We start from the raw sequence: 19358 nt of genomic DNA on the forward strand, positions 1-19358 counted from the left end.
AAAGGGCAATTGGCAATAAAGTGCACTACACTCTTACAATTGAAGCATTTGCCCCGTAAGGGACCCGAGCGCTCGCCTCTACGGCCTCTGAAGCCGGTTGAGAACATAGGGCCCCAAGAACTGGGACCCGGCTGAGAACCTTGGCCAAATGGAAGGACAGGACCACGTGGCGACGAAGACGGATTGCTTGATTTCAAAAGCTTATGCATCTGGCCCGCTACCAGTTTCTCTTCCTTGTCACCCAACAAATTGATGATAATGGCGGCAAGGCGGGGTTCATCGACAAGTGGTCTGCACTGTTTAAAGATCGCATCGAATCTCTTGCGATCGGGGTCTCCCCTGAAACATCTGCCAACTGTTCAAGAGCAGCAATAAGGGCGTACCGGTCAACCAGGGGAGTAGGACGGCTGGCCAGCTGACGCACAGTATCGAGGGCCGACGTAACGCTAGTACGTGTCAGGGTTGATTCCAACCGCTCTACCTTGTCTTTTAATGCATTAACATTCTTAAACTAAAGAAGGTAAAAAATTAGCACACGGCCGGACAAAATCGCTAAAACACATGAAGCGAGACAAATTCACTCTAGCACTCTAAAGCGAGACAAAACACAATAACAGTTCTTCAACGAGATAAACTCTCAGCTCTTAACATCGCCGCAAGCGGACAAAAAAGCTCTGGTAACAAGACAAACGCACAATATAAATATCCTAGAAAGACAAACTCACAATGACATTTGGGTGAGACAAAATGATAAAACGCTTCAGAGAGACAAACGCACTAGAACATCTCGGCGAGACAAACTCACTACGACACATCAACGAGGTAGACTCACTATAACACTTAGAGAGGAAACTCACAATAGAACTACAGCGAGACAAACGCACTAGAATATCTCGGTGAGACAAACTCACTACAACACGTCAATGAGACAAACTCACTTAAACACTTCAGACAAGGAAACTCATAATAGAACTACGGCGACTACTTCAACATTTTGTTGAGACAGGGAACGATTTGTGACGTCATCACTTTCCTCATTTGCATAAAAAACGTTAATATCTCTAAATAAAAAAGATATTTCAAAACGGAAAAGGCCATTCTTCTTAATTTTAAAAAGCCTTCAAAATAAGCAGCAATTATTTTTTACTTCATATGCACTTTAAGCGAATTGATTTGAAAAGGACATGGTGACATCTGATACGCATCTCTTACGGCCGACTTTAATACCGTCGCGTTGTTTATTTAAGGAATCACGGAAGGAAAATTGGCGTTTTCGTTCCAAGTCAAATTGTGTGCAAACCATCAATGGTAACCCCAATAAAGTATATATTTTCTGAAAGCTTATTGAATAAAGATTGTTATTTTGGATTTTGTTTTGATCATATAGACCATAATAAGCAACGTCAGCATTTTGTTTGCAATTATGATGTTGCGCAACTTAAGGTTTATGCGAGAACACATTTACATGAGAGTCACCCTCATTAAATAAAGTCTCTCACTCACTCACTCAAGTTAGGATTTCAGATTTTTAACTCTCTTAGAAGCAATTAACTTCTAGCAGTTTTTGAAATCGAAAATTTCGTTCTTGTTAAACCACAAAAGAGGTTATAAAATCATTTAATTCGGTGCTCTGTTCTGGCTGAAAACTTGGACACAAAATCGCATTATCTGCAGTCAAACTTTTCAGAGCTTGTAACATCACAGTCAACGGTCATCTCTCAGTAAAAGGACAATCATGATGTAATTTCATCATCACTTAATATCCTTGATAAATTTTTGAGAAATCGGTGTTCAAAACATAAAGAATTAAAGCTTTACAAGATAGCACCCCGTCAAGAAATTTGGCTTATAAATTTATTACAGTCAACTCTCGCCTTGCGGACACCCCGCTATTGCGGACACTCGCTATTACAGACAAAATCCAGTTCCCTGGTGAAAGAGGTTTGACTAAAAATGACTCCCGCCATTACGGACTCTCGCTATAACGGTCACTTAACGACGCTCCAAGCGTGTCCGCTATAACGAGAGTTGACTGTAATGAGCAAGGGTCCTGCGAGACAAGAGTTGACTGCCGGAAACAGCTAAGTAAGATCTGAAGAATAGACAGCTGCAGTTGCAGTAGATTTTGTTCTGTAACGTAACTTTAGTGTGAGAGACTTCATATTGAAGGACTTCTTTTGAGTCGTGTCTATAAATTTGCACACACAGGTTGTAATGTCATCTACATTGAGAAGACTTCTCGCCATTTTTCTAGCACGTCCGTTAATACATTTCTTGTGAACAAAATTCACATTCATGAACATATAAGTGCTGCATGTTATAGTGAGATGGTCTAGTTACAGAAAGCAACTGATGCATGCAATCAAGAAAGGGAAGCCTCGAGCCATGGGGCCCATACTGCCGGAGCTCATCCCGGTTTCCGTAGCATTAAGCGGCTAGGAATATTTATACTCCCCCATGAATGGGATGCTAGTCCATCGCAGGGTTCTCTCCCAGCATTATGTCACCCGTACCCATTTATACACCTGGGTGGAGAGAGGCACTGTGAAAGTAAAGTGTCTTGCCCAATAACACAACACAGTGACCCCGGCCAGGGCTCGAACCCGGACCGCTTGATTCAGAGTCCAGCACACTAACCATTAGGCTATTGCACCTCTTGAAATCTAAAAAAAAACAGCAATCAGGCGCCCTTTTTTCGTGACAGGAAAGAACGCTCACAGGTTGGTTGAAATCGGAACATCAAGCGTGGTCGTTACTTTCTAGGTGAGTGGGTCTTACGTACTAAAGAAATTTGTAATTCCTAATTTGTAATTCGTAAGCTTGACTTGGGCACTGCTAATGACTTTTGCAGTACTTGAATTTTATGTAGTGGTAGATTTATTTATATTTATTTATTTATTTATTTATTATTTGTGTATATACCTATTCGAAATATTTTAAACTAATTTTAGCGATTTTTCACCAATTTTATCCTTATTTTAGTATGTCTTAGTATTTAAATTTATATAGTGTCCCCATTCATTTATTCATTGGGTGGTGGGGTGTTCTTACATAAGGTGGCATACTCAGAATGAGATAGAATAACAGACACACCATGGTGTGAGGGGCATTATTTAATTGTTAACTTTTAGTAAATGCAATGAACAACATAAGGTTGTTGTATCTCAAACCCAATGCCATATCTGAAAAAATCTGTCAAAGTAGTATCTTCAAATATTACAGTGGTTTGGCGATGTTCATGAAAAAAAATTTAAGCAATGTTTTTGCAAAATAATTGTATGTAGCTTTAATTTCTCTGTGACTGTGGAGCAGGGTAACCTGGAGGCAGTCCCATTGCTGCACCTGTACTGCCAGGACCAAGAAGAATCTGCCAACAAACAAAAACAAATGTTCAGCTTTTACTTGCATTCTTAGACTGTCCACAGCCTCTATATTTTTCAACGCAAAAAAAGCGAGAGAATCGGCAAGCGAAGGGAACGTGAGAGTGAAGCAAGGGGGAAGAGCAAGCAAAAGGAAAATAGAGCTATTTTTTGCTCCCGCCCCCTCACACCTACTGTTTTGCACTGGCATCCAGTTCTCTCACTGTTCTTTCCTGCACTCCTCAATCGAAAAAAATAGAGGGCCCTCACATCCCCCCACACCACCACCACTAAAAAAAAAAGCTGCAAAGGATAGATTGTCGGCCAAGCTCCAATATAGTGCAATGTTAATTGGTAAAACCTGGGACATCACCCATCGTCGTTAAAAAACCTAGGGTTAGGGTTAGGGTTAGGGTTAGGGTTAGGGTTAGGGTTAGGGGTAGGGTTAGGGCATGATTAAAACTTTTGTTACCCCTACTATAACCCTATTATAACCCTATTTTGCAACGTCAACGTAGATAAACATGATAAATAAGTCTACAGTGACTTTAAATGAGGTATCCCTAAACACAAGACATTGACGGCTAAAAACATCGGCATTTTTTCAATGATATCAAAATCCGCATTAAGAAAAGACAGGAGCCTGGAAAAGACTGTGACTTTTCTGTCCAATTCAGATCAGAGTACCTCCCCTCCCCACCCCCTGTCAAGTCCTTTACAACAAATGCCATTTTTTTTTTCATGCAAATAAAAACCTAGAATCCTACAAGAAAATTAGTTATTGAAACCAAAAGCCTCCCCTTACGCTAGCAAGATAGGATACTATTTTTATAAAAAAAGAAATGTTGCGTGGAGCACGTGAACTGTCTCACATTGCCAGACATTTTGTCTAAGGCTTGTGTAAACAACTCATCGATAAACTTATTTTCTTTCAATGCTTTGTTTTTTTTAACCTTTCTGGAATAAGAACATTTCAATAAACTTTCACAAAAAAATTCTTAGTAGCTTGCGTAGAAAGGCGGAGAAATATAATTTCTCTTCACGAAATATTCACTTTTAATTAACTTTGGAGTCGGTGTTTAGAGAGGCGGCAAAAGACATAATTTCAACCAACAATTACATCATTTTGTCACACGGTTTGGACATGTATATTCTACGGTTCCGTGTTATTAATTATTTTTTTATACTTTTCGTGACAATGTTTTTGGGCAGTTCTGAATTTGACATTGGTCTTATGTTATATATATATTGCTTGAGAGAAATGGAGCAGGTGAATTATATCCCGGAGTCCAAGACATGTAAAACAACATGATCAGCGAACTTGTTTTGATATGACTCGTCATGCATTCATTGTGTGTGGCTGAAAGACATGAAAAACCAGGCATTTGATTCGTTTTAATATGCGAATCAACCATGCTAAAACAAACACGGCTGAAAGTGACTTAAAAGTGTGAAAAAAGAAACGTGACCTAGGATCGCAGTTGTTCAGTTCGTTAGATATGCAGATTTTAGCCGTCGCGATTTTCATTTCATTTTTCATCTTCACCACCGCTGCCTTTGAAGTTGCTCCTTGATGTATATTTTCCAGCCACCACACCCTCTTCGAAAGTTGTGTCAAAAAAGGCTTGTAGATTCAAGAATAAAGTGCGACTTACTCGATAATGATCAAATTTCTGGGTTCACTGCCTTTGCTGCCTATCTCACTGAAACTTTGGATTCTCCGATCACTACGTATCACTAAGCACTAACCCCAGTTATCACGGAAAGTGACCCCCCAATCGGAAAAAAACTGCATCATAACAATGTTTAGACTTTGAAGTCCACACAAAAATGACTAGCCAGACCTTTTAGCCTCTGTCATGTCACACTTCTGTACAATTGCAATATAGACGTCAAATTTGTGAAAGAAAGCTGTTTTAAAGAAACTTATACAGGTTAAAAACTATAGACTCCTATAGAGATATAGACTCCTAACCAAACAGCACTACTCACAAAGCCGTGATACAAATCTGAAAACTTTAACTCCCATATAAACTCTGAATTTACAAATTCCCATAGACAGGCATATTCCTGTAAGCGGCCATTCATGATGAGAAAGTGGCTAAAAAATTCACTAGAAAACACAACCTTGTCCCAGGGCCTCTCTCCTAAAGGAAAAAGAACTTAAAGGAAAATTATCTCCAAATTCCCAGATTTAAGCAACTCATCCACTAGTTTCAGTTCAATTTTCGTGATGTGGCATTATTTTTGCATGTACTGTACTAACCAACGTTTGCGTCCCATTTGGCACCCTGAGAGCAGAGCCCTTTCTTTTCCACTGATATACTTGCGAAGAAAGGGCTCTGCAAGAATGGCGTCATATCTTTGTTGAGCATGTGCCAGGTTTAGGCGGTGCTTGCGCGTTTAGCGCGTGAAGACCACTTACTGTAAGCATGCGCGTGGGGAATGGCGTGCAGGATCACACACAAGAGTGTGAACAAAGTGTTTGTTTTACATATATTACATATATATATACCTCTCACACTATTAAAACAGGTAGGAGGTATTTTCCTACTAGAATGCAACTATATTTATACCTCAAATAGATATACCTATACAATTTTATAAGGATGCCTTAAGCATTTGGCAAATCATAAATAATCATACTCCAGCAAACAAAGAACAGATTCTCAATGAATTCTGTGGAACAATCGGTTTATTAAGATCGAAGGCTTCTCTGTTTATTACCATAGTTGGCATGCGAGGAATACCAAAATCAAAGACTTTTCTACGAAAACAACTTCCTGACATTTGATAAATTTTGCCGCAAGTTCGCCATCAAAACAATTTTCTTACTTATTATGGCTTATGCAACTCTATCCCCCAAAACTGGATCCGCTTGTTAAAAGAACTGACACCGACGCACCCACTTGTTTAGAATATGCAGAGAAAATTCCTTTAGACAAGCTTTCATTAAATAGCCGAAACTTCTAATCGGGCTGAAATTCATACCTCCCACAGCAGAACAAAGAATGTGGCAAGCAAACTTGATAAGAAAACTATTAAAACTATATACAGCATTCCTTTTAAAGTGACCAAGGATATTAGGCCGCTATATTCCAATTCAAAATTATACATTATATCTTGCCAACTAATGCAACCCTTTTCAGAGATAAGATCATTCAACAGATAAATGTCATGTCTGCGAGCAAAAACAAACCTTACAACATCTTTTTGTTTCTTGCCCGGACGTCAATCTCGGCAAACCTTTTCCCACTGGTGGAATGTTAAAAACGACGATTTTATTGACTTGAACGACAAAACCATAATATACGGCTTCACAAACAACTTTGGCCAACACTTGTTTAAACCTCTGCCTGATAATCGCCAAGTATTACATCTACTCTGCTTCAAGAGAACAAGAACAGTACTATTTCGAAGCCTTCCTTGCTTTCCTCAAAAGTAACATTATGAAAAGAGTACGTGCAAATCACAAATCATGAATACGTAGCACCATTTCCACAAATTAATAAGTAAAAAAAACGTTACAATTTTCCGCAACCATGTATCACAAAAAAAAAAAAAAAAAAATCTTACCAGATAGAGCCCTTTTTACTTTTGCATTCTTTTTGATTTTTTCCTTTCTTTATTTTAGTCTGTACTTACAAGTCAATGTAATCTAAGCTGTCCTTTTGTTTATTCGTGGTTGTAAATAGTAACTAAATGTAAATTTTTTTGAACTGTTCAATAAATGTTTGCAAACAAAAACAAAAAAAAAAAAAAAAAAAAAAAAAAGTGTTTGTTTTACAAGTTCTTTTCTTCAAAGAGCGTGTGAATTCCTTCAGTCATACAGAGGTTGAGGTCGTATTAGTGACTTTATGGTAGAGATGTGCAATATTTACCATTAAATTTCTTTTTGGTTTGCGAACAAAAACGAGGTCCACAAATGCACGCATGCACAGAGGGTAGCCGATGGCATGAGCAATTGTCAGCTCTAGTGCTTTCGAGAGCGTACTGTGGGCTCCATCTTGACCATCAGTTTTTCCAAAAAAAATTAATGCCCACGCAGTAAAGACTTGTTTAATCCGGGCTGACTAGCCCAAACTTTGGGGCTGCAGCGACTTCAAAGAAATGACACGATTTATGCAGAGCATCTTTCTACTTCCCAAATCTCAACCGCAGGGAAGTTTAAAATGGCTCTGCTCGCAGGGTGTTTTTTTTTTTAGTTGCCAAATTCTTTGTGAACAAAAGTTTTCTTTTCTTTGAAATGTCAAATATGATGTAGCATTCTTTGCCAGCAAATCCATTTCCAGGATCTGAATTCAAATCTAAATAGAGTGAGTAGTTTGACTATGCTTGCCCAGGATTTAAAACAAACCAGATTTGTTGCAGCATCAATAAAAACACCCTGCCACCCCTCCTTCAGAACAGAAATTGAAAAGAACCCAGATTTTGAGTGCAATGTGAACAGCCACATCCAGGGTCTCTCTCTCCTTGACCACAAGTGAGGAGAAAACAAAGGTGGGGTAATTATGTAGATACCACAAGCCAGCTGACTGATGCGGCCTTTCAAGGGGTAAAAGTGACAAGCAACATGACCCTGAATACTGCTGACACAGGAACATTTTAACAGCAACAAGCGACATCATTAAGGCACTGAAATGTGACAGCGATACAATTCAACAGCAACACAATAGGGAGAAAAACTACAGCGATATTATCAGAAACATGGGAGATTGTGACATGGCTACCCCCCTTGGAAAGCCTAACTAACAAGCTTGCTTAGATTTTTCTAAGATACATTCTCAAGTCACCTGTCTTTGCTGTTGAAGTTGTGCCTCCTCTGTTTGTACTCTTTCCACTTCAAAGATGACTGGCAAAGCGAGTATCACAAATGATGTACTCACAATCCATATTGTTTTTCCAGTAAAGTTGTAGAGCCACTTTGCACCACTAACCATTCCCTTTGCAGCGACACTGGTGCCTTTACATACAGACTCCGGAAACATCTCTGTCAAACCTACGAGTCTTTCAGTTAGGGTCTCATCAATCTCATCGAGATTCTGGAGGACAAAAACAATAATAAGCTTACATTGTGCACAGTGTATGGTTTAAGAGAAAATGATGGATTACTTTATCTTCTTGAGGAAAAGCGTAGTGGCGTTAGTTGTTACTGCATTTAACACTTATTCAATTAAGAGGTCTCAGTGTCAGTGTAGAAGGGATCCTTCTGTTGTTAACTTCTTGTATGATATAAGCTTACTTAAACACATTAACACAGGTAATTTGCCTGACGAATCACACATTTGATTCTTGCGTTTGGTTCGGCACAGTTGTAGAATCATACGAATTATTACTTATGATTCTCCACAATAGTAGAATATGTCATTGTATTTGGAAAACAATTTTGTTGTCTGTATAATCAAACACTTACGATCTTGAATTGTGTATTTCACAGGTCTGTGGAATCAAGCGGGAATCACACGTATTATTACTTATCATTCCCCGCAAAAGAAGAATACTTGGCTGTTGTATTCGGAAAATAATAATTGTGTATCCTGTAAAATAAATCCAGTTGGATCCCGATAATTCGAACCTTCCGCTAACTCGAATCTTTTCAATTCCCCTCCAGGTCATTTTCCTACTACTTTCAACCATGGATAACTTTATCTTCCGTATAATTCCAACCTTCGCGATTTCCTCTGAAGGCTTAAATTGACTGTAGAATCAAGCGGGATGACAACATCGACCAGCTGCAGTTTTTCAGAGAATATACTTCGCCATCAAAACTCAAAAGATGTTATCCAAGAATGCATGGCTACAGAAGCGAGGCAGTTACCACTTGACTGTGCGGCTACACTGTTGTTTGAGTCTTATAAACTACAGTACTGTCGATTGCATCTACCTGTGAATGCACGCGCTGAAAACATGTTTTCAAATGACGTCAAACGTCAGCGTTTCAGGTGCGCAACTGTGAAGTTTTGCCGACCGAAACGCGAACTTTTGCACTCAAAATACTCACCATAAACACTGAGTACGGTCGAAACTTTACACTAGAAATGATTCAAGTGAACCTGTGTATGCATATCGACACAGATCAGCATCAGTTTCTCAAAAGAAGTTTCTATATCTAATCTTTCTGCCATTTCAAAACCAAAATGTGTTGAATTTTAAGTTGCCGTTGCGAGCTGCTAAACTTCAAAGTTTGACACCTGAAACGCTGACGTTTGACATCATTTGAAAACATGTTTTTGGCGCGTGCGTTCACAGGTAGATGCAATCGACAGTAGCTACTAAACATGCAAACAGTAATTTAAATAAAACGTGGAATATATTTGCGAAACAGAGTGAAAGCTGCTGCATGCCTAAACAACAACGTCATAAAAACATTCTAATTTTTTTCAACCTACCACATGCATTTGACTTTCCACTGCATAATTATATGCCTGATTCTTCAGGTGGTTTGTCAAATGAAAATTTATTCCAATGCTCGATTCAACAGATGAATGTTGATTCTATTAAAGGAAGACAATTCGCCCAATGCTGCTTGTCGGCAGCGTTTGCGCGACGAAAGTCAGCAGTCGAAAGCTCCTCTTATTACCATTCGCACTTTACCCCCATATATCAATAAATCAGAACTTCTTCGCCGGTCCTTAGTCTGTTTCCTTCACACATCAGGAAATTGAGCCAGCACTGCAGTAATCCGTAAAATGCGGTAATTTTCATTCATGCCTCCGTGACCAGGAAATATTAAAATGCGATGGCTTCAACTAAATCAGTGACTTATTACACAGGTATGTAGAATCAAACAACAGGCTAAAATATTTATTTATACAATTATTCTTCGAGGGAATCCTATGCGGAATCACACGATTTATTACCCAAGTTTACAACCATGTGTAGAATCATTTGGATTTGATTCAGCCAAATTGTGTACGCAATATCATTCACGCAACTGATAGAAGGGTACATGTACCTTTACGCACCTATGAATGCTCAGAGGAAATATCTGATTTGTTTATATGCACGCATGCTCAGTGATGTCATGGGCAGCATAGATGGTACCACAAGTGTTTCATTTGTAGTCCTTTTAAGTCACAGGAACTTCAACTGTCAACCATCGAAGATTGATGGATGTTCCAGATGAGTAGACTACTCAGGAGAGTCCAATGCCCACTGCTGCAGCTTATGCGGAAACATTGGATTGCTTAAAGCAGGGGTAACTTTTTACATAACATACTTACCTACTTTGTGACTGCCACCAAAATGGATTTTTTAAAATAAACATTTAAGCTTATGCAATATTCTCCAAACTTTCAGGTTTTGATTTAATGGCTACTTGATTCTTCAAATTCACCGTTTGATTCTACACGAGATTTCATGTTTTTCGCACGTGATTCTTCACATTGTTTCTCGAAAAACGTTGGATTCCTCGCATGAACAAAATAATATTTCACGTATTGATTCTTCGAATATGCCGCATTCAAGCGCTTTGAGTCTTCAGCTGATTTCTGTGAAATCATACACGTTTGATTCAACAATGGATATTGAAACAACTGTAGAATCAATTGTGGAATAGATCGATTGATTCATCAGGCAAATTACCTGTGTGCCTCTTAATTGCTAGCTAGTACAGTATGTTGCCCTATTTCCCGGACACCCCTATTTCTGGACACTTCGACTTAACAATTTCATATATCGTCGTAACAAAAATTGGGGTAAAATTAAGTTAAACTAAACGTTCAGAAGACTTAGCGATTAGTCTGCTTTCGTTTGCTCTTTTCTTGGCCGAGCTGCGCTCCGTTTAGACGGGAAAATTCAAGTTTTCGTGGAGGTAGGTAAAAAATTTTTCTTCTTAAATGCGATTTTTACAGCGCGTCAAACTACATCGTTTCAATAAAGCGCTCTGCTCTCGCAAAGTGCGCGATAGATTATATTTATAAATATATTAAAGTAAAGGTAAAAGGACTAGGTTTATCAGCATATAATAAATTTTCGGTTTTTGCTCTTAATTTCCAAGCACCGTCACCAAAGAGTTAAGTTGAATTTTTGATGAGGTGTGCCTAATTCCGGACACATACCTACAGCAAACTTGTTTACCTATTTGAAAACAATTTTATGGAATAGGTTTTGAAAAACAAGCATTTTTGTAACTGTCTGTGCTGTTTTTAAGCTTCAATACCTGTTTTGGTATTGTTTAATCTTTCTTGGCGAACTTTGTTTCAAGTGGCCGAAACATTCACTGAACATTGTTTATGTCAATGGCCTGACGATTACCTCGCTAAAATTGAAAGAAAAATGCCTTAAATTTTGCCTGAAAGACAATTTTTCAAACGAATAATTCTTTATTTAGCCCTAATTACTTATATTTTGCCATGATCGGGAATAATATTTCCGAGAGAAAGGGAGTATTTTCCTCGTAACAATCGTCCGGAATTAGGGCAACTCGTCCGGAATTAGGGCACTGAATTTGACCAACTCTTTCCGTGATTACAAAGAAGCCAAAGAGATTTAGAAGTTAAAACTCCACGACCTACTTACCAGCAGTGGAAGCTACATTGTGGGTAAGTTTCAGCTCGTAAGTGCTGTTTTGAGGTTAGATATTTCGGTTAGTGCAAAAAGTGTCAGGTAATAGGGCAACATACTGTACGTTTTATATCCATATTTATACCATGCCATAGAAAATACAGCCAATCAGAATACAGGAAAGCCGTTGTATATTCGACGGTATTCAACCCAACCTTCCCATCGTGCGCTGCGATCTTATTCTCGATGAAATTTAGTGAGCGTATTTTCTATGGCATGGTATAAAATAGTTACACAACACTTTCTCGTGGTATACTATGGAATATCCCACTTGTCACTTGTATTTTCTTCGTATACACACTCGCCTAAAGGCTCGTATGTATACCGAGAAAATACAAGTGACTCGTGGGATATTCCATATTATTATTCAACAGATGCGCGCGCTGCCCATATATGGTCAAAATGTTAACGATATCTGTCATCCGTACATAACAGATATCCTGCGATATTCGTAGGTTGTGAAGATTCGTCCGAAATCTTGCAAAGTGCTGCATAATAACAGTTTTTCTATGTGCAAAATGTGTTTCGTTGACAATTTGTTGAATAATAAAACAATTATCCTGCTCAATCTTGCGGAATATCGTCTGATTTTAGCCGACTCGGCCTACGGCCTCGTCGGCTAAGTATCAGGCGATATTCCGCGCGATTTCGCAGGATAATTGTTAAGTATACCACTCGAAAGCGTTGCATAACTAGTATGTACCAGCCGAAGAGATTAAAACGTCACTACACAGCTAGTTGAACAAATATGATAAAGGAAATCATTACCTCATCATCTAGGGTTTCGATTTCGGGCATCGTGAACACCAGATTCCAAACTTCTGAGTAGAATCTAGCAAACTTCAGCAAACTTCACCATGAGGGAGATAACAGGTAACCTGGCCATAAATAGCTTGGGCGAGATCTGGAACCAGATGGATATTCAAATTTCAAATTTACATATGAAGACGGACCAGAATTTAAATCTCCAGAATACTTTGAAGATGCTTTCCAAATTATGTCCATTTTCATTTCATTTTTGAGCCGACAAAGTCGCGTATCAGAGACGATTCAATGTTTGCACAGCAAAATAATCTTATTTTGATTCTTGATGTAACAGCTTTACTTCAGTGTTTACTTACACACTTTCCAAGACCGTTCAGAAAACAAAATGGTAATGTATAGTATTTCTACGAACTATGATGGAATTTTTGAAACGATCCGTAAGGCCATCGAGTAAAACAAATGGTCTGCAAAATGAAATCTTGGTGCGGGTAATTACATGTAATTAAATAAAATTCTACTCTACACGCCATGCAAAAGTTCACGGTTTTGAAATTTTCGAAATTTTAATGCCTTTCAAAATGTTTCTTGACCTAATCTTGAATACAAATTCATCTGAAATTTTTTTTTTTCATGTTTCTTTCATTTGTTTACGTTGAGTTGCGATTTTTAGGCTTTTGAAATGAACAACATCTATTTATAGATTGAGGCACCGTGTGATGTTTTTGATACACATTTTCTTTTATTCTTGATGTACGTTTATCTGACTCGTTTTATTCGGCCAGGAGCCAATCCCTGCAATTTTCTGGATGCTCCGCTATTTTTAGCGGAAGAGTATTATTATTATTATTATTATTTTATTCATGCGTTTTGAGCTAATTGGAACCGAACGGCGATGGGGAACCCGCCATATGAGTCGCGTAAGCAAGCACTGGCGTTTATATGACTTGTGTGAGTGCTTTCCGAAAGCAGCGGATAACTTTGGTTTTTCATGGATAAATGTGCCTTTTTACCATCCATGGTTTTTCGAGCGAAGCTTGAACGCTTCTCTTTTTTAGTTTCGTTTCTCACGATGTTGTTTTGAGTTGGATGTGAACTATTTACACAGCGGGGGACTACTATCCAATCAGAAGAACGCTTGTAACCACAATGTTGACACGTCTCAGCAAAGCAAACAACCTAGTAAAAACATGTTCTTCAAATCATTTCTCCTCAAACTTTCCGCTTCTTATCGATTACACCATTACGCCTATCGTTCAGCGAACCAGAAACTAAACACTGTTTCTTTTTGAGATGGCTGCTTTTTCGAATTCTTTGTTTAGAAGTAGATTTTTCGGTAAATCGTTCCAAAGATATCACGAAAACTCTGCTCTCTGTTTAGTATGAAATATATATATTTTTGTGTTATTCGAGGGTTTGACTCGGAACGAGACTGAATACTGAATATTCATATTGCGAAACCGGACACGGACTGTTTTGACATGTCCCATCCTCGTACCCAGGGTCTTCGTTCCCTTTGACCAACGGTCAAGCCTGCGCAGAAGGGACGAAGACTCGAGGTACGAGAATGGACATGTCCAAGCTTGACTCCAAACTATTTATAGATGAAAACCACTACGTCATTCTCGTTTAAATTTTATCTAATACCCTCAATTCTCTTAAGCGTGAAATATATATTTTTTAGTTATTCAAGCGTTTGAGTACTGGTTTGCGAAACCGGTGATTTTTTTGACACGTCCAAGCAATTATTTTTTTATTGAAAACTGCTACGTCAGTCACGCAATGATTTTGCAGCAAGCTTCACGCATAACTGCTTTAAAAATCAAAAGCCCTCTGGGCTTAGTGTCTCGTGTCACTTTTTAGAGTTTATTTAAAAAAGAGATGATCGCTTTTCACGTCTATTTATTGCTTGCAAAGATATCAAAAATTGAAAATCGTGTATGTAACATAAAAAAACAAAATTCAAAGTACACTTCAGCATCTGGCCGTTGATCAGTTATAGGACTCCAATAACAGCAGAAAAAGATGACAGACAGATACTTAGCTGTGGAAAAACGCTTTATTGCACTTTGGTTCACTAAGCATACATTCTACTGTATACTTATACTATGACTTCCATGTGCTTTCTTCACGCTATATGAGATATCGCTTTGGGTGTTTATTTGTGAACGCTTATCCTGTTAAGTGATAATGACATGCGAGTGGTGATGATTTTGTTAATTCTTATAACCTATTCTCCTGATTTAGTATTGATATTGTGAGGAGAAATTTGGTTTTGGTCACTCTTGAGCCGGTCTTAATGTTTTTGTAAGGCCAAAGCTACAACTCAGCGGCTGAAGAACGTGTAAATTACAGTCATTTTCTTCGCTATTTTCGGCCGGCCCGCGCTTAGACTCTGGCCTGCTTATTGGATGAAATCTACTGAATGAAATATTCTGCTAGGTTCTGCTTAATAGAAAACATTCGATCTTGCTTGACACGTAAAATATTTCGAAGGACGCAATTTATGGTCGTATTATCTTAATTTATTAAGCGCTACATAAAAATGACAAGAAAACGTCCTATTTCAAGTCCACGCCATGTCTCTTAGGTATATGAAAGGGGTACCTTTTTTCAGTTAAAGGTATACGAAAGGGGTACAATTTCTGTGAAAAATGGTATATAAAAGGGTAAGGGGTTAGAACTTGGGGCAGAGCCTCCCCGTATAAAACGTTTTTGAGTAGCCCCCCCGGGCACGTGATTCCGCGCGAACGTACGCAATAAACTATGTAGTAGTGTTTAACTCGCACAAGTCTTACTTTTAAAGAGAGACTTTAACTTCTACACAGAGCTTACTATGCTGTACCATAACTGGTCATAACTTTAAAATGGTTGGATATTCAATCGACTTACGATTCAAACGATTCAAACCTTTTGTTCAAACGACATGTGCTATATGTGTGCAAGATTAACTTTGACATTCAATCCCGAACCGCCAACTAATTGCTTAGATTACAATCCCTCTTTAACCCCGATACAATCTGTTGCCGCGGCTAAATTTAAAAAAAAGTTGTCTACACAAAGATAAGAACAATGCTTACAGATCGAACAACTGATATTTACATCGTCCTCTCTTTCAGCAACGTAACATTTTTACCATTAGGTATACTAGTTACGTTGACATAAAAGCTATATCTGCTATATTCCACGACTGTAATCTCTATAAATACAGTTGTAACAGTAAATATCCTGTTGAAACCTCCACCATTTTCCTACGCGTTGTAAGCAGAAATGATTTTCAACTACTTTCCAAAACTCTCAAGATAAAATAATAGATATCAAATGAAAGCACGCTATTCTTTAAATTGGCAAAGTGAAGCTGTTATTCTGATACATCTCACAATTGCACAAATTAAAACTTTACAAGCGACCACAAGACAAGACACTCCAAAGAGATTTTAGAGCTTCATGTTAAAAACTGCTTTTCTCGCTCAATTCAAGTTGCGGTATACTAGCGTTATATGCACAACAACGACAACGAAAAATTTACAGGCAGGTCCATCTAATGACATCTTGTTGATTATAAGACACTTCTGCTTTTCAGATCCGTTCTAAAACTCATCAATATAATTTCTCTCTTTCGGTTAGTACATTGTATTATGCGTTTGTAATAACCTGGTGTATTTCATTCTTCGTCTACGCGTTTTCTGCTGAGTTACAATTAATTTCATTGATTTTCAGTACAATCTTGTCGGCAAAGGTTAGCGGAATGTTATTTTAAGAACGTAAAACTTGTCTGTATTTTCTTGATAACTGCTGGCTGCAGCTCAAATATATCCAAAATTGAAAAGCGTACAGCTAATTTAAAGAAAAAAAAATGCGTCACATCTACGTGTATTCCTCTTTAGAGCTTCATTCATGCACTGAAAAGGCTGTTGTTGTCGTCTATAAAAGTTGTGTTCATTGTAGCGTGGAATTCACAGCAGGATATATGAAGCTACATGTAGTGCCTCTTGACTCAGGTCAATCTTCGGGTCAAAAAAATAAAAAACAATGTATGTTTTGCGCTTTAGATTTCTGCTCTTCAATCCTAAGAAAACTCATCAAATATAATTTCCCTCTTTCGGTCATACATTGAGTTCTACCTTTACCTAACGAGGCTTTGCAAATCGAAATTTATGTAACATGTAGTGACCAAAATGGAAATAAAATTGATTGATTAATTGAAAGTGTAAATGTTTCTCTCGATGAATCAGAACCGCCTGAAAAAAGAAAGGCAAAAACGTACGACTCCAGACTGGCAGAGTTCTTTTATTGAAATGTGGGAAAAAGTATGGAACTGCACAACGCAAGATTTGAACAAACAAACGCCACAGTTGACATTTTTAAAGATTTGGCATCAAAATAATTGTCTTTATCTAATCGTTTATCTTCTGTTATTAAATTGTTGTTGTTCATGCCACAAAGGTCACCCCTTTCAATACAAAGTTGTGCAAAAGTCACGTAGCAATCATAGTCTTTTTAAGGATGCTCGTTTTTTGTTCAACCTTTTTCAACGCAATTCTCCAACGAACTTTCAACATGCCAAATGCTCGTTCCACTACAGATCGTAGCGCACCGAACTTTAGGTTTTAAACTTTCGCTGCTCCTGAGTCAGGCGTCCTCTGTCCGGGAAGGGTTTCACTAGCCAGTTCGTTAGCGGATAGGCACTGTTGCCAGCTAAAAGGGAGCTTATTTCTGTTCCATTTTTATTGCCTGTTGGACCACTTAAAATTTGCTCGTTTGCTGCAAGTTCAGAAAAAATCGTCATCTCTTTTTAGCGTGCCTGTATTTTTACATAATAAGCCCTTTACAATACTGAAATACTCCTAACTTACTGTTTGATAAACCAGCGCGTTAAATGCGACCTTTGTAAAGAAACATTATTTCTTTGATATGAAATTCCGGCGGCATACGATCACAACATGGCGGGAAAATTCCGCGGCCTCACAAAGCAAATGTTGTCATGGCGGGAAAAATATTGACGTGGCGGGAAAATTCGGCGACCTCAGAAAGCAAACACGCATGGAATGCAGTTCTCCCCCTGTAGAATTATCTCGTGTCGTCATGACAACGTCGTCATGACGACACGAGACAAAAAAAGGGCTGGTAGCCAAAGAATTTTTGAGCCGGAATACTTTGAAGATGCTCTCCATTTAATAGAAAAAATTGTGTCCATTTTCATCCGTGTACAGTTGAGCCGGCAAAGTCGCGTATCAGAGACGATTGAATGTTTGCACAGCGAAATAATCTTATTTTTGTTCTTGATGTAAAAGCTTTTCTTACACACCTCCCAAGACTTCAGAAAACAAAATGGTAATGTATAGTATTTCTACGAACTATGATGGAATTTTTGAAAGGATCCGTGAAAGCCAGCAAGTAAAACAAATGGACTACAAAATGAAATCCTGGTTTAGGTAATTGCATGTAATTAAATTCTACCACGGCTACAAAATTTCATGGTTTTGAAATTTTCTTTTTCTTTATTCCTTTCAAAATTTTTCCTGACCCCATCTTGAATAAAAATTCATCTGAAACTTTTTTTCATGTTTCATTTATTTTTTTTCACGTTAAGTTGGGGTTTTCAGGCTTTTGAAACAAACAACATCTATTTATAGATTGAGGCACCGTATTTACCATGTTTGTCTCAGTAGTTCACTCGGCCGCTTTCTTGGCCAGGATACAAATCACGCACTTTTGATGTTTACTCAGCAGGAGCTATTTGATCACTCTCCTATTTAAAATTTTGTGTTATTCAAGCGTTCGACTTTTTGTACCTGAAAAGCCATTACGTCAGTCACGCAATGTTTTTTTGCAGCAAGCTTCTGCTTTTGAAAACGGCTGGTAGCCTAAGAACTTTTCGGCCAGACCCCACTTTGAAGATATTTTCCATTTAGCAAGAATTGTGTCCATTTTGTCCATGCATTTTCATCCATGCATCGTTGGCTCGACAAAGTTGTCTGTCACAGACGAATTGAATGTTTGCACAACAAAACAACCTTATTTTAGTTCTTGATGTAAAAACTTTACTCGCACACTTTTCAAGAGCTCAGAAAACAAAATGGAAATGTAAAGTAATTATATAATAATTTCTACAAGCTAGAATGGAGTTTTTAAAAGAATCGGTAAAGCCATCGAGTGAAATAATTGACGGCAAAATGAAAACTTGCCCTTTGGCGCGGTAGTTAATTAAATTTTATCACGGCATGTTAATTTCACGGCTTTTTAAGTATTCAAAATTTTACGGTAATGCCATTCAAATGTTTCTTGGCCTCATCTTGAATCTTTTTTTTCTTTTTTCACATTTAGTTGGGATTTTAGGAATTTAAAACGAACAGCATCTGTTAGGCGTGATCTAATGCATGCCCTTTTTTAGTCTTTTTTATTTTCTTTTGTAATTTTGTTTTAAAGATTTTCTGTTATTGTTGATATTTAAATGAATAGTTTTATTGGTTTTCAAGGTTTTGAAACGAACAGCATCTATTAGATTTAAGACACACCGTGTGGTGTTATCTGCATGATACGCGTGATCTAATGCATGACTTATGGCCATAAGCCCTAAGTGGGCAAAGGGCCGGAAAGATCTAATGCATACTAGCCTTTTTTTATTATCTTTATTTGAAATTGTGTTTTGAATAATTTTTTTTCTTGATA

General features: G+C 38.0%; 1 protein-coding gene across 1 annotated transcript; it reads right to left on the minus strand.

Annotated features, from left to right (window-relative positions):
* Positions 1-3095: 3095 nt before the first annotated feature.
* LOC144632732 (mitochondrial import receptor subunit TOM22 homolog) lies at positions 3096-12849 on the minus strand. The gene is made up of 3 exons (XM_078491450.1): positions 12693-12849; positions 8153-8401; positions 3096-3367 (listed from the first exon to the last, which is right to left on the minus strand). Exons 1-3 carry the CDS (start codon positions 12720-12722, stop codon positions 3287-3289), a joined length of 360 nt encoding a protein of 119 aa, XP_078347576.1. The 5' UTR covers positions 12723-12849; the 3' UTR covers positions 3096-3286.
* Positions 12850-19358: the final 6509 nt, after the last annotated feature.

Source organism: Oculina patagonica, chromosome 12 (assembly GCF_052425735.1).
Source record: "Oculina patagonica isolate OP01 chromosome 12, crgOcupat, whole genome shotgun sequence".
NCBI lineage: Eukaryota > Metazoa > Cnidaria > Anthozoa > Scleractinia > Oculinidae > Oculina > Oculina patagonica.